The 15,457-nt window shown below is 43.6% G+C and overlaps 1 protein-coding gene across 2 annotated transcripts in view; it reads left to right on the top strand.

The window, feature by feature from the left end:
- The first annotated feature begins 2,163 nt into the window (after positions 1-2,163).
- LOC133423619 (alpha-tectorin-like) overlaps positions 2,164-15,457 on the top strand; it is a 255,976-nt gene continuing 242,682 nt past the window's right edge. The window contains exons 1-20 of one of the 2 annotated variants that reach the window (XM_061713871.1): positions 2,164-2,279; positions 2,992-3,023; positions 3,277-3,352; positions 4,464-4,573; positions 5,321-5,533; positions 5,637-5,708; positions 5,974-6,031; positions 6,160-6,286; positions 6,630-6,867; positions 7,022-7,184; positions 7,281-7,359; positions 7,996-8,058; positions 8,200-8,399; positions 9,292-9,417; positions 9,507-9,691; positions 10,733-10,887; positions 10,979-11,227; positions 11,306-11,471; positions 11,585-11,704; positions 12,576-13,908. In XM_061713871.1, the coding sequence (XP_061569855.1) occupies positions 3,307-3,352; positions 4,464-4,573; positions 5,321-5,533; positions 5,637-5,708; positions 5,974-6,031; positions 6,160-6,286; positions 6,630-6,867; positions 7,022-7,184; positions 7,281-7,359; positions 7,996-8,058; positions 8,200-8,399; positions 9,292-9,417; positions 9,507-9,691; positions 10,733-10,887; positions 10,979-11,227; positions 11,306-11,471; positions 11,585-11,704 (2,370 nt within the window). In that variant the 5' untranslated portion in view covers positions 2,164-2,279; positions 2,992-3,023; positions 3,277-3,306 and the 3' untranslated portion in view covers positions 12,576-13,908. Of the gene's footprint in view, positions 2,280-2,991; positions 3,024-3,276; positions 3,353-4,463; positions 4,574-5,320; positions 5,534-5,636; positions 5,709-5,973; positions 6,032-6,159; positions 6,287-6,629; positions 6,868-7,021; positions 7,185-7,280; positions 7,360-7,995; positions 8,059-8,199; positions 8,400-9,291; positions 9,418-9,506; positions 9,692-10,732; positions 10,888-10,978; positions 11,228-11,305; positions 11,472-11,584; positions 11,705-12,575; positions 13,909-15,457 lie in introns of those variants that run through there. The other variant, XM_061713870.1, reaches the window with a different exon arrangement.

Raw genomic sequence — 15,457 nt, 5'->3', positions numbered from 1 at the left:
TGAGGCTCGACCCCCAGCGAGGCCCACGAGGCACCCTTTCCCTCCCCGTGGGGTCCAGCACCGTTTCTCCCTCCCCGGGGGGGTCCAGCACCGTTTCCCTCCCCGGGGGGTCCAGCACCGTTTCCCCCTCCCCGGGGGGTCCAGCACCGTTTCCCTCCCCGGGGGGGTCCAGCACCGTTTCCCTCCCCGGGGGGTCCAGCACCGTCTCCCTCCCCGGGGGACCCCAGGACCGTTTCTCCCTCCCTGGGGGGGTCCAGCACCGTTTCTCCCTCCCCGGGGGGTCCAGGACCGTTTCCCTCCCCGGGGGGGTCCAGCACCGTTTCCCTCCCCGGGGGGTCCAGCACCGTCTCCCTCCCCGGGGGACCCCAGGACCGTTTCTCCCTCCCCGGGGGGGTCCAGCACCGTTTCTCCCTCCCCGGGGGGTCCAGGACCGTTTCCCTCCCCGGGGGGTCCAGGACCGTTTCCCTCCCCGGGGGGGTCCAGGACCGTTTCCCTCCCCGGGGGGGTCCAGCACCGTTTCCCCCTCCCCGGGGGACCCCAGGACCGTTTCCCCCTCCCCGGGAGGGTCCAGCACCGTTTCCCCCTCACTGGGGGGTGCAGCATCGTTTCCCCCTCCCCGGGGGGTCCAGCACCCTTTCCCTCCCCGGGGGGTCCAGCACCATTTCCCCCTCCCCGGGGGACCCCAGGACCGTTTCCCCCTCCCCGGGAGGGTCCAGCACCGTTTCCCCCTCACTGGGGGGTGCAGCATCGTTTCCCCCTCCCCGGGGGGTCCAGCACCCTTTCCCTCCCCGGGGGGTCCAGCACCGTTTCCCTCCCCGGGGGGTCCAGCACCGTTTCCCCCTCCCCGAGGGGGTCCAGCACCGTTTCCCTCCCCGGGGGGTCCAGCACCGTTTCTCTCTCCCCGGGGGGTCCAGCACCGTTTCCTCCTCCCCGGGGGGTCCAGCACCGTTTCCCTCCCCGGGGGGTCCAGCACCGTCTCCCTCCCCGGGGGGTCCAGCACCGTTTCCCTCCCCGGGGGACCCCAGCACTGTTTCCCCCTCACTGGGGGGTCCAGCACTGTTTCCCTCCCCGGGGGGTCCAGCACCGTTTCCCTCCCCGGGGGGTCCAGCACCGTTTCCTCCTCCCCGGGGGGTCCAGCACCGTTTCCCTCCCCGGGGATCCAGCACCGTTTCCTCCCCGGGGGGTCCAGCCCCGTTTCCTCCTCCCCGGGGGGTCCAGCACCATTTCAACACAAGGACTCCCTCACTGTTTGACATCTGCACTCCCTCAACCCTCTTTTCCTGTCTGTAACCTGATCCTACACAATAAAGGTACATATGGTACCAAATAGCTAGCCAGCCTGGGCCCCCTGGCTCTGGACCTCCAACCACCATGTACCACCAAGCTCTGCTTCACCACTAATGCCTAGAAGGAAGGCTTCATGTCCAGGCTACAGACAGCCAACTTATGACATCGGTCCAAAAACAGAACATCACTGGGGTTCATATCAGAGTTGGTTCCTCCCAGTCACACCCTTACAGGTGTCAGTGTCATTGTCCACGTTTGCACATAAGTCCCCCAGCACAACAAGGGAGTCCCCAAAAGGGCCAGTCTCAAGCTACCCTGCAAAGACTCCAAAAAGTGTCGGTACACTGAGGTAGTGTTTGGTTCATAATCACCATGACAGTTATGACAATATAAATTGCAAATAATGGCATTCATTTCAACTGTCAGTTTTACTCGGTAAACCATAATTAACTATGACCCAAATAACTTACACAATGTTCCAGTGGCAATTTGCAAATCTAAAGAACGGCATGTATGGAATGCCAAAGCTGTCATTAAAGCAATTCACACTACACACCTGGCCTGCCGCACCTTGTCCTAGGTGTAGGAATGCAGCCGTAACAAGAATATAACTTAAAACAGTATATAGACATATTAAAAAAGCTTTTCTAGCTGAAGTGTCTCTGAAAATATTTAAATCAAGAATCAAGCTTTTATCACCTAAAAAAAACATGTTCAATTCAGAAAATGCACTTTTATTCAGATGTTCCTACCAGTTTGAACATCTTCTGCCCCCAGGTAATCTAACGAGGGTCATTCATTAGCAGAAGGCGGTTCCCACCAGGCGACTCCACAGGGCACTCAACCTCCTCGTCACTTCTTTAGGGGGCGTGGAAAGGAGCGCTGATGGAAATAAAAACAGACAGGCAGAGACGGAGAGGCAGAGCGGCATCTTCCATCAAGGTACCATCTCTCCAACAGCTGCAAGATCATCTTCATCAGAGCTGCAGAAGGTGAGGCAGCGGAAAGTTGACTTAAACAAGTTTGTGGGTTAGACTTCTTTAACATCCGCTCACTGGACAAAGAAATAATTTTCTAACCAGGATCAGAGTTGAGAAAGTTTAAATATGTCCTACAGGTCTCATTTTTGTCCAATGAGTGCGTTTACATGGGAAGTTTCATTCCTCTTTAATTCAGAATTAAAATTAAATCTAATTTAAAATGAGTAAAATTTACCATGTAAACACCTAATTCACAATGAAAATGGTAATTCTGAATTAAACCTAATTCCGAAGTAAGTGGCTGGTTTATTCTGAATTTAAATCCGAATAGAATAATTCCACGATCATGTATAAACTCATTCCTCTTTAAATTATTCTGGTCTTTCTTTCTGCTCGTTCCTTCTCCCGTCTGTCTCCATGACGCGTATATTCCACGCTGGGCTTGTTTTCCAAACAAAGTTTCAAGATGGCAGCACGCAGTTAACGCTGGTCAAGAGCAAAGACCATTTATTTAATAAATAGAAATCATTAAAAGAACAGATGGAAACAGGAAACATCAAAATTGTGAGCTTTTCAAAGTTGTAGCAGCTAAGTTTGTTTTTTGGAATTCAGAATTATTTAATTTGGAATAATTAATTCCAAATTAAAAAACATCATGTAACTGTGGCCAACGTGTTTTTTATGAAGAACTGCAATTAACTGATGTTGTTCTTATTTCCTGCAGAATCAAGAGGCTCCCCTTCATCGGCAACACAGGTTTGTTTCACGGCAACATTAATGTGTTTTACAGTTTCTGAGTTTAGAAAGTCAGGTCTTCACTGCTCTGCTCTGTCGTCTGTCTACAAATGATTTGCCTAAAGCAGTTTAAGATGTTTGAGTTTGATGTGATCGGAGTGTGATCAGAACTGCGCAGCTGCAATTGATCGTGTTGCTTCTGGCTGCTGAACAATTCAGTATCTGACCATCACTGAGCTTCACTCTCCAGCTGACAGTTTTTTTCTTCCAACAGCTCTCTGTCGGCTGATCCGCCCCCTCCAACATGCTCCTTCCACTGTTCTACCTGAGCTCACTCGTGGCCCTGACAGGTAAGTCAGACACTCGCCTACTGCTGGAGACAGAAATATCCAACACTTCCCTTCAGTAAAAGTCCTACAAGTCCTCCGTTAAAGCAACTATTCTTACATTGAGAAAGTTAACTTCTGCTAAAGTTTGTCAGCATCCCACAGTAAATGTAGCTACTTCATATATTATTTATCATTGGTCCAGCATTCTCAAAAGAGCTGTATGTGACTGTTGCGGTCAGATGTTTCTGATGTAGATGCATCAAACCTCTGGAGCCACTACGGGGCGATACAAATACAAGACCAACCTTGATGTGCAGCTTTTGGAGAAGAAATAAAATGACTGTTCATTTCATTATTTTTTTGCACCTTGACACTAGGTATTAATACACAGTGTGAAGATCCTTTTTTTCCTCCTCCATCCCAGTGTCATCCTTCTTCTAAAAATGGCGTCCGTATTAATGGTGCCATCGGTGTGAACCGGAGTCAAGTTCTCTCGTCTGTTTTATGTCTGACTTGGCAGTAAAGCTTTTTCTGATTTTGATTCTGATTCTGATGATATTTGAGCATTAAAGTCTTTCACTGTTGAGATCTTACATTTTTACTCAGATATGTAACATCTGTCTTGTGATCCAAGAGTCTTTCTTTCAATTTATGTTAATAAAAATTGGAAAATCTGAGTTTTTGTATTAAATAAATATTCAGGGTTTGTTCAACATTTGCAAAGTTATGGCAATACATTTTAATTTTCAAATGTTTTTCACAGGAATTTTTAAACATTTTAAAAACATTTGTATTGTAAAAGACCCAAGAAATTCAGAAAATTGTATTTCCGTTTCCTTCAAAAGGTTTTCCATTTCTAAAGTCAGATATTTGGGTTTGTCTTGTACCCTTGTGGTTGGTGTTGGTTCATAAATGTCTTCTTTCCTTCCAGCAGCTCCACTTCATCTAACATCAACAGAATAAACGTGAAGGTTTACTCCGTTAGCTTGAGTTTGAACTTTATTTTCTCACGTTTAACTTGTTTCCATCTCATCCATCTGCCTGTCCTTGGATCATCTCAGCTTGGTTTCTGCAGCTTTACTTGTCGTCCTCAGACTCAGACCACTTCCTGTTTGTGTCTCCGTCTCTGCAGGTGCCGATGCGGGGGGTTCAGGTGCTCCTGAGACTTCTTCTCTGCCATATACGTACAACTTCAGCTCATGTCCCTACAACTTCCAGGGGACCAAATACACCTCTGTCACCGTGAGTAGGATGAAGATGATCTTGGCACTTTTTAATCCTCCACCTGCTGGCGTCCAGATTTAACAAGCAGATAACAGTGGGAATGTAAAGATCGTAACTGTTGCTAAGGAAGCTAGTTCAAGTTACATCAGAACAATAAAAGTAGTTGTAGCACTTATACTTAGAAAACTGCAAAAGAGTATAGACTACTAAGACCTGGCTTCTCAGGAGCAAGAAAGAATATGGTTATAGTAAACAACTGACTTACTGATTTTATTACTGTAACAAAATGCACAATATATATATATATATATATATATATATATATATATATATATATATATATATATATATGCGGGGAATGTAAAGATTGTAACTGTATCTAGGGAAACTAGTTCAAGTTACATCAGAACAATAAAAATAGTTCATACAGTAAATGCTGATTCATCAATTCTTTTGTAACATTGTGGATTCAGAGTTGAAACCGCGTCTCATTAGAGATTAAAGATGCTCAAACTGCCGCGTGCACATATTTCCACCCATGAAGGTCCTGCGATCACCACACATATATTCAACTCCACAAAACTACAACCAACTCCCCTCACATCAGCCGGAAGCGTGTCCTTCAATTATCAACATGTTTGAAAGTAAATCTCTGACTAGCAGGACTGTTCCGTTTGTGTGCAGCAGACATGGATCCAATTAGTCTCTGCAGGAAACTTTCAGACGAAACTTCTTGATTTGATTTGTGTCTTTGATTTGCAACAGGGGAAAAACATCAACTCGGCCACTCATTTCTGTTTTGACTTAAACTGCACTGATCTTTTGAATGATCCTCACGGAGCCTCTGGAGATGTTACTTTTCAAACTGGACAACCTGATGATGATCTTGATAAAGCAATAAAGGAAAAGTTGCCCACTATCGAAGAACAAATGAAGTGCTTTGTGAAAATGATGTTTTTTACCCATAGAGGTTATTGGGTAAGTATTGTTGTTTGGTTATAACTTTTATCACACTTTTTTAAGAAACTGTGACCTGCTTCCTGAAACACTTAAGATCAAACTTTCTCTTCACTCGTTTCAGAAAACTTTGTTTCTTGTGCAATACGAGACCCGAGCAGTTATGGGACTTCAGGCCGATAACACCAAACCAGATGTGAGTTGTGTGAATAAACAGTTTCAGTCTTTTGAAATGATGCAATAAAGAACATGTGAATATTTAAGTCATATCTAAAGTTGACTCTTTAGATTAGACTCTTTAGATTTATTTGGTCTTCTATACACTGCAGTTAACAGGAGATCATAACAAATTACTTTCTGAATGTAATTCAAACTTTTGTCTCTTCTCATCTTCATTTGTCTCCAATCTGTTGATTCAGCTTCATGGTTGTGATTAATTGATTGTGTTTGTTCCCGTTTAGAACAAAGCTCCTTCTCTATACGCGGCCGTAGACTTCAGTGGATGCAAAACCGATGCAGGTTGGTAAATGTTGGCTCAAAATAACATTTAAGGGTTCCGTGAGTCAGATATTTAATATTTTTGGTCAGTTTGTGTTTTCATCCAGGGAGCTTTTTTAAATTAATGCAAACATCCCTTTTCTCCTCAGGTGTTTTTATCAGCGCTGGAGAGGAGGAGTACGATGACGACACCTGTTTAACTTACTCTTGCAGTTCTGAAAGCGTCTTATCAGTTATAGGTTGTCCTGAAAATCACCATTGTGATGGTAATGGCACGTAAGTATTCTGACTGTGAACTAAAATCAAATGTTATTGAGCAGAGATTCAGTGAGCATCGTAGTCTCTTTAGAAGACACTATTGTGGTGAAGCAGCAGCAGATGGAGGTGTTAGTTGATCTCATCAGTGAGTTCAACCTCAGAAGAGATGGAGATCAGTAGACAGAGAAGATAAATGATTCCCACAAGTACCTTCAATAAACACTTGTATGAATTAGGAACAAATAAAGTAGGTTCTGCTTATATAGAGCTGCTGATGGTCCCTGTTTTCAGGGAGGTAGAACCTCCTGGTGGACACGTTCCTCAACAGCAGCTCCTGATGTTTGTGCTCCTTCTCTATCAGGTGCATGCCGTACAGGATCTGCACTTTGACCGGACCCACTGTGATCAACGTCAAAGGCGTCGGCACCACTGTGGAGGATCGCTGCACGTACACTCTGATGTCAGATAATGACCTGGTCTCAGAATTTGAAGTACTGGCCAGCTACAAGGACCGACGTCGCACCGATGTGAGCTTTCTGGACAGTGTGACACTGAAAAACGGTGTTGAGGTTCTCCTGGAACAAGGTGGGACAGTCAAGGTGAGCTGTCTTCGAGCACAGTCCTGGATCCAGACCGGGGTCTTATCAGAAATCCTCCTCAAGTTCTCTGCTCCCATGCATCCACACGGTCACATTAGAACCACATTAGTGAACTCATTTGTGTCCTTCACCTTTCACCTCCACTGTGATGCAGGTGGACGGTTCAGCGGTGGAGCTCACCAACGAATTCAAGGACCATGGTGGTTTTAAACTCTCCAAGACCCAAGCTGGAGTCTTTGCCAAACTGAAACTGAACGATTCGGTAGAAGTGACTGTGTTCTTTGATGGAAACACTGCGCAGCTCAAAACTACATCAGGTATCAAGTTAAACGTGTCATTCAGGACACATGGTTTACTTTAGTGAGTCTGAAGGTTCCTGCTCTTCTGACACGTTCTTTCCTGAACTATTTCAGGATTCGGTTATTATCCAGAAGGTGGTTTGTGTGGAGACGACGACAAAACATCTTCAACCAACCAGACCGCGTCCGGCAGGTACCATGTCCCTCTGACCCAATCTGACGCTGTCTGATCAATGATTCGCAGAAAAACAGTGTGTGTGGTTTGAAAACAACCGGAACTGAGGCGGTCCTGATTTCAGTTTAGTTTAGTTGCACATAAAACAGAACCCTTGTAAACAGTAAAAACAATGGTCAAATGAAGCATTTGTGATGGAAAGGTGGAAGCCAAAAAGGCTCATGAGAATGCCTCCCCTTTATAAAACAAACATAACAATAACAGCAGTAACAGCAGTAGTAGTACCAGTAGTAGTACCAGTAGTAGCAGCAGTAGCAGTAGTAGCATTAGTAGTATTAGCAAAATAGAAATGCATAATATAAAACAGAAAAAGATAATTGAGCATGAAAAAGAGAAATAATACTGAGTTATTAAAATATAAGAAAAATGATGAAGATGTAGGTTAATTGCATGAAAAAAGTTCACTAACCAGTGAAGATATTGATTTTAGTGATGTAGGTAAATTGTTCCATAGATGGTCCTCTGTATTTTAAAGTGCGGTGATTGTGTGAAGTCCGGCATAAAGGAAGGTGAAAGTCCTTTGAGTGTCGTGTCTGATATGAATGGATGTCTGAGGAAAACTTAAAAAATGTCCTGGTGTTTGTCGCCCCCTAGCTGTCAGAATATGCCCACAGAAACCAGTGATCTGACAGTCGACTGTGACGCGATTAAGGAACGGTGAGCAGATTCTTCCAGACAACGGGTTACTCGGTCTATGTGGAGATCTGATCTACATTTCCTATTAATCACCTGTTGGGTCATGTGACATCAGATGGAAGATAAACCTCACATTTTGTCTGGTCTTCTCTGTTGGAGCAGCTGCAACATCCTGATGAAGGAACCCTTCACCTCCTGTCACGCTGCCGTCACCCCAGACCCCTACATAACTGCCTGCAGTGACACCATGTGTAAATATCCTGATGAGGACGGCCTCATGTGTCAGTTCCTGGAGGCCTACGCCAGAGCCTGCAGCCTGGTGAACATCCAACTGGAGGAATGGAAGTCCAACCAGGAGTGCTGTAAGACTCAGCCATCTGCATCAAAACTCATATCCGTCTTTTCCCTTTTATTATGGGCATGCCACTATTGCAATCGTCCAGAATGGCCCAGCATTTTGCTAACAAGCTAAAGTCGCACAAGTCCCACTTTGCATAGTGGGTGTACAGTATGACCATGCTCTGATGTGGAAAAAAAAAATTCCCCAAAAAATAAAACCCGCCTGAAAAAACGAGGAAAAACATGAAAATGAAGGTGATATTTAACTTTTTATTTTGAAAAAATGTCCATTTTATTTTCGATGCTTGTTGCTAGGCAATGGTTTATCGTACAGACATCATTACAACATCTAAAAACCTGGGATGCGTTGTACTACAACATATTTCATTCTGAGCATGCTAGCTATTACAGTTTTTGAGATATTTAACTATTCTAATTTTTAAGCTAACGGAATGGACGCTTATTGCTCAGCAACACGATATCGCAGAGACATCGATCCAACCTTAAAAGACTCGGGACGATGTGGACAACAACATACTGTTTAGGCTATTGTTTACAACTTTTGAGATATTGAAGCCAAATTGTCCCATTCTATCCTATGGAGCTTGTTACTATGGCAACAAAACCTATGCATTTTTATGGGGCAGAATATGAATAAATCATCCGTAAATGTGGCCCGAACCGCAACGTGCATCCAGGCCTTGGTTTGGTTTATTGGCCATTATTAATAACCCCAAACATGGCCAGAACCACCTTAAACACAACCACTACAATCCCAAACCAAAGCAGCGAGAGGGGACGAATGGGCAGTAGGGCATGTCCATATCAAAATTTCCTTTGTTCATTTTGTAGTTTGTAGTTCATGTTGTAATTAGTAATGTGCACGTGTTTGAACTAACTTTGTGCCCCCTGCAGCTGCGTCTCAGATGGTTTGTGAGAGTCCTTGCAGTGATAATGAGTTCTGTGGACTGGTCAGCGGTAGCCCCACCTGCCTCTGTAGATCCATTTTTGCCTCCAGTTACAGAAGTTCAAACAATCTGGGTAATGCAGCTTTTCTAACGACCAAACAGGAGCGAGGGATTGGAGAACAACATTTAACTGTTCTTTTAACACAATATTCTCATGTTCAGGTGACCCGACAGTCTGCACAGGTGACTCTGCTTCACTCACTCTGGTGGGTTGTCTCCTGGCGGAGAAAGGTATCGACTACTCCACCTTACACCTTATTGACAGCGAGTGCACTGGTGTCATGGACGAGGACAGCCACATGGTGACCTTCAGCTTCGACAACGACAACTGCGGGACGTTGGTGGAGGTGGGTTCCCTCTCCACAGTCTCCTCCAGCCACAGCTGGGCTGCTTCTCTGCCTCCTCCACTTTAGGATCTACAGATGTTTGCAGTCATGTTGGTTGTCTGTTCAACACATTTAGGGACATGTACAACTTTAACATTCAAGCTGAGCTACACAAATAAACCCAGATACAGTAACTGACATAAATCCTGCTGATGCTAGCTATGCTAGCACAACAATGTACGAGGGCCTGTCATTACCCGATGTGAGTCGCTACCGCGCATGCGCCACTTTTCGCTGTGCATTTCAGCAGGAAATCAGTCAGTCAGTGGAGAAGTAGAGAGTGTTGTCATTACCCGATTATTGATTAAAATGAGCGACTTTAATGTTTTCCATCAGCTCCATGCCTACATGGAATCCGGAAAGTTTCATCCCAGTTTGGGAAAAGCTGACAAATGGAAGATTACTCGTTCTATGAGTAATTAGGAAAAGCAATCATGTAAATAATAATATCCCTAACTTATTGTGAGTAGTGTATATCAAAACAAGTGTGTGTTTAGATCTTGACTATCAAGTCTGGCGACGTAACTGTAGTTTGTCCAAGTGGTGTTGCCGTATGTTGCTTTCCAAGATGGCCGACGATGTTGGACGCGACTGCGCATGTGTGACTTAAATCGGGTAATGACAAGGGCCTTTTGAAATAAAAACTAAGTGAGGTTGAAAAACATTCTGGATTTATAAAGAAGAAAACACTCTTAGATCATAAACAGACGACACATCGGAGGAATAATTTAGGTATTTCAAAGTGCAGTTCTCTAATGTTTACGTTTAGGTGTCTATAAATAAACCACGTTCTTATTTTTGCTAAATACTGAATATGTAAATGAAAGGGGAGCTCCGGGGCCCTCTAGTGGCTGCAGGTGGCTTCTACATCTGTGTCGTCACATACAGGTAGAAGCGGCTCCGAGTTCATGACAGACTGTTAACAGATAGATGAACACAACATGACAGAGGTGGAAACATAAATGAGCCGCTTCACTCAAACATCTGAATGTGATCCTGCAGAAAGAAGAAGGCCAAGTGTCGTACAAGAACACCATCCAAACCACGAGCAGCTCCTCCTCCGATGTCATCACTCGTCACAACGAGATCAAGATTGACTTCTCCTGCGTCCACGTTGAACCAAAAACCAAGACTATGAGCTTCAAAATCAAGGACAGGTGCGTCCCGGCTGCCGGTTGGGCTCTACTTCTGTTGTCGGCTGGTTTGTGAGGCCGACGGGCTGACGTTGTGCTTGTGTTTGCTCTGCAGCTCCGTCTCCCAGGAGGTCTCATCTGAGGTGGCTTCTAGTTTCACGGTGATGATGAACGCCTACACGGACGCCAAACTCACACAAGCTGTGGACTCCGACACCGAGGTGCTGCTGGACCAGAAGATCTGGGTGGAGCTGACGAGCAACGGGCTGGATGAAAACTTGGTCGCCATGGTGATCGACTCCTGCTGGGCCACCGGCCAGGAAGCGTCCGACAGCGCCGTGAAATACGACCTGATCAAGGACGGGTGAGTTGTGTTCGGGGCGGATTCATGGACCATCGTTCTGCTCGCTGACCAAAGGGTGTTTTTCTTGTTTTTGGACAGCTGTGCAAACAAAGACGACCTGACGGTGCAGGTGGAGGGAAACGGAGAAGGAACCTCCAGCTATTTCTCTTTCAGCATGTTTGAGTTCAAGGACAGCTCTAGTGCCGTCTACCTGCACTGCCAAATCCACCTGTGCGTCAAAGACGACGACAACAACTGTTTGCCGGTACGCCTCGCTGCAAAGCTTCTAAACTTGGTCAAGTTTTGCTGTCAGCAGCTTCACTCCAAATAAAAGAACCCATGTTTGTCGTCTAAAGTCTCTCCATTTCTAACTTCCAGGATTGTTCTGGGGGAGGATCTGGAAGAAAGCGCAGATCTGCCTTGTCCAGATCCAGATACGGCAGGTCAGCTCGCAGAGCTGTGGCTCCCGCCTTCATCAGCATGGCATGGACTAAATAGGTGAGTCTCTGCTGGTGATGACATCGTTGTGCAACTTGTAATGACGTTTATTTGTTTGTTACGTAGTTGGGAATTATAAGTTGCGTTCCGTATTGAACTAATACGGACATATATTATGCTCTTATTTATTGATGTCATAATCTACAGGTGAAGGTCGGAAAATTTGAATATATTGCAAAACTTCATTTGTAGTAAATTTAACTAAAGGGGAAACACATATATCATTTCCCATCACATTCAAAGTGAGATATTTCAAGCCTTTATTTGTTATAATTTTGGTGATTATGGCTCACAGTTTATGAAAACCCCAAATAAAAATATTTTATGAAATCAATAAACAATTCAATTATCAAAATTATAACAAATAAAGGTTTAACACATCTTGCTTTGCATTTAATGAGTCTATGTCATGTATTAGTTTCACCTTTTAAGTTGAATTATTTTACATCTTCACCTGTAGCTATATTTATATTTACCTGCATATTCTCCATCTGGGCTGATGTGGACGTACGTAGCATAGGAGGCTACTTCAGTTGCTAATGGTTGGCTGTCTGCACAGTCATGCAAGTTCAATGCTCAGTTCAACTTTAAATCCAAGCAAATTATGTTTTTTCATACAAAAATAAATACATTTCTATGCAGTTTAGAAGTTTTGGGGATGTCCCTTTTTTTGGCGCCTCCGCTGCTGAAATCGGGCCGTCCCTTATTCCCTATTTCTGTAAGGTGGCAGCCTTAGGGACAACAAAAGCTCCCAGTCTCAGAAAAGGAAGCTGAGGAAGATGAGTGATTGGAAAGAAGCCAGAGATGTGAAGAAGACCGGAGGGTTTGTAGAAGAGACACGAGTCACATTTTCATCCGACTGTCTTCACAGGTGGTTACCATGGTGATATGGACTGACTGACAGGCTGCCGACCCCCGTCTGGATCCCCGACTCGTGTCTGGTCCTGATCCTGATCACGGACGTGTGAAAGGAAGAGCTCAGATCCTGCTGCTGCCGTGAAGTTTTGTCAACTCCTAAAGCAACAAAAAGCAGCAAGGAAAGACACAGAATTATGAGAACAGGACCAAACTGTCATCAGACACATGTCACAGACCCTCTTTTATCTCTTTTAGTCGTTATTGGTGAAGGGAAGTGTGTTACATTTGATTTAAACCAAATCTACATTCTAACATCCAGGTAGAGTCAGATATTAATCAGATATGAGATTGATTATCATGTCCTATTAATCAATACCTTCATATTAATCAGCTTTTAGAAAGGTGTTGTTCAGGGTGAAACTATTAAAAAGGGTAGTAATACAAGTTCTTCTTACTTTTAGGACACTTTACAGTAAACACAGACCAGTTCATTATAGTCTAATTAAGAATCAGATATTAATCAGATATGAGATTGATTATCATATCCTATTAATCAATACCTTCATATTAATCAGCTTTTAGAAAGGTTTTGTTCAGGGTGAAACTATTAAAAAGGGTAGTGATATAAGTTCTTCTAACTTTTAGGACACTTTACAGTAAACACAGACAGTCTAATTAAGAATCAGATATTAATCAGATATGAGATCGATTATCATATCTTATTAATCAATACCTTCATATTAATCAGCTTTTAGAAAGGTGTTGTTCAGGGTGAAACTATTAAAAAGGGTAGTAATATAAGTTCTTCTTACTTTTAGGACTCTTTACAGTAAACACAGACCAGTGAATTATAGTCTAATTAAGTACAGATCAATTAATTCCAACATACTGAACCACAAACTGTAGAAGTGAGTGTTCTGATGTCCAGGAACAGAGATACTCGCTGCATGAACTGCAAAACTGTCAGCTTCTTAAGGTGGACAGACTTTTAGACAGGAAAGATTTAGTGGGGTGTCGTCTGCATAAAAGGACATTCATCATTTATTACATACATTTTCTGCTCAGCAAGACTTTAATTTGCAGCCGTGCAGCGATCATTGAATGATTCATCTGGAACACAAGTTCAGTCCTTCTTCTCTGAAAGATTCTCAGAGAAACTTCAAGGTGCTTTTTTAGCAGTAGTTTCACTTTTCTGGTCTTTTGAAACAGGAGCGTCTGTTACAGTTCAGTTGAAGCTGAAACATGTCCCTGTTTCTTTACGATTTTACTTTTCTTTATCATTTTTATTGTTTGTTCTGCATCCAAAGACCAAAAAAAGAAATAAAAAGGTGGTGGTAAAATTCAAAGAGTTTTGCTCCTTCTTGTGTTGCCTCTCACATGTTTTCTGTTTTTGTTTTTACATTTTATAAATGTTTCATGGAAATGAAACGCTCCAGAGCCATATATATAAAAAGTCCCACCCGACCAAATCAAAAGCCTTCTCCGCATCTAATCTAATATTATTACTTCTAACCGTTCTCTGGTTGTATTTAGCAAGATATGTTATTTGCGCCTAATGTTGTCCTGTGTCTGTCTCTGTTTAATGAATCCAGTCTGGTCCTGATTAATTAAATCCGGTAGAAGAGAAGTGGAAATGGAGAAGCATGTGAAAGTTGTCGATCCAGTGAACGGGGAATTTATATTTCTAAAACGCCCCGACGGCAGCATTGGTGAAGGCAGACTGATATAAGTTCTTGGTGGAAATCAGAACCAGAATCAGAAATAATTTTATTGCCAAGTAGTTTAAAGCAGCACTATGTAACTTTTCCAGCTTAATCTAATATTTCATCATCATCATTGTGATGGAACATCAACTTCCAACAGGTTTAATGAACCTCTGTCCTGGTCTGAGGGGTCTGTATCGCCTTCACTGGCACTATGTAACTTTGAGGAGCATGGTAGGAACCCTGCCACACTAAAAAAACGACACATTTTTACGGCTTTGACTGCTTTACGGCATACGTCACTTCCCCCTCCTTCCCCATTCGTAGTCCAGACCAAAGCTGGGCGGGGCGTTGAGCGCAGAGCTCAGTAGGAGCTGGTATCATGGCCAGGCAGCGGAAAAACCCAAGAAAATAAAAGTTTTATCGGAGGAGGTGAAAAAAGAAAGCGGGAGATAACAAGCTAAATGCCCGGTGGAGAATAAACATTGGCCCGGCGTTCTCTCGCTACAAGCCCTTGTAGCCGTCGCCTTGGACAAGAGATGGTTGAAGGATGTAAAGACGTTCATCACCTTCAGGTATGCACTTTTGTCAACACCTATGTCAGTGTGTTTTACAAAAACAATTATCCTGAAACTACTACAGCAACAGCAACAGTGTTGCTACTGTAGCAAATGTCAATATCTATGTAAACCATGTGACTCTGGAGGTCTGTGTATACAGATATTTATACACTGATGGTAGAAGCAACACATTTGTAGATACAGTAAAATTTAGCCAGAAACCGTGGGGGATTCTGTCTTTTCTGATCTTCATCTTTATTTTAAGAATGTTATTTTTGGTTTTCATCATTTTAATCACAAAGATAGGGATGCTTTCTTTTTTATTAATCTGTTTTTATTTTGAGCTAAATTCCACATACACAAGTCCAAATTCATCCACAGAAAACCTGAACTCCTTGTACTAAAAAAAGAACTTGATCAATATATAAGGACAATTTACTCATCAAAAAACACAAAGGCACAAAAAACCATCGGCATCTGTAAATCGCTCAATTTGAAAGTTTTCGTGCAGAACCCTTTAATTAATTATTAATCCACCGGAAACTCACACCCAGGACACACGTGCACAAGCACCACGAGCAGCAGCCGCTCCTCCGTCCCTGCAGCTTCTCTGTCTCTCCCTTATAAGGCTG

Source organism: Cololabis saira, chromosome 22 (genome assembly GCF_033807715.1).
Source record: "Cololabis saira isolate AMF1-May2022 chromosome 22, fColSai1.1, whole genome shotgun sequence".
NCBI lineage: Eukaryota > Metazoa > Chordata > Actinopteri > Beloniformes > Belonidae > Cololabis > Cololabis saira.
The sequence above is the reverse complement of the archived record's forward strand: the minus strand, read 5'-3'. Positions and strand labels throughout refer to the sequence as shown.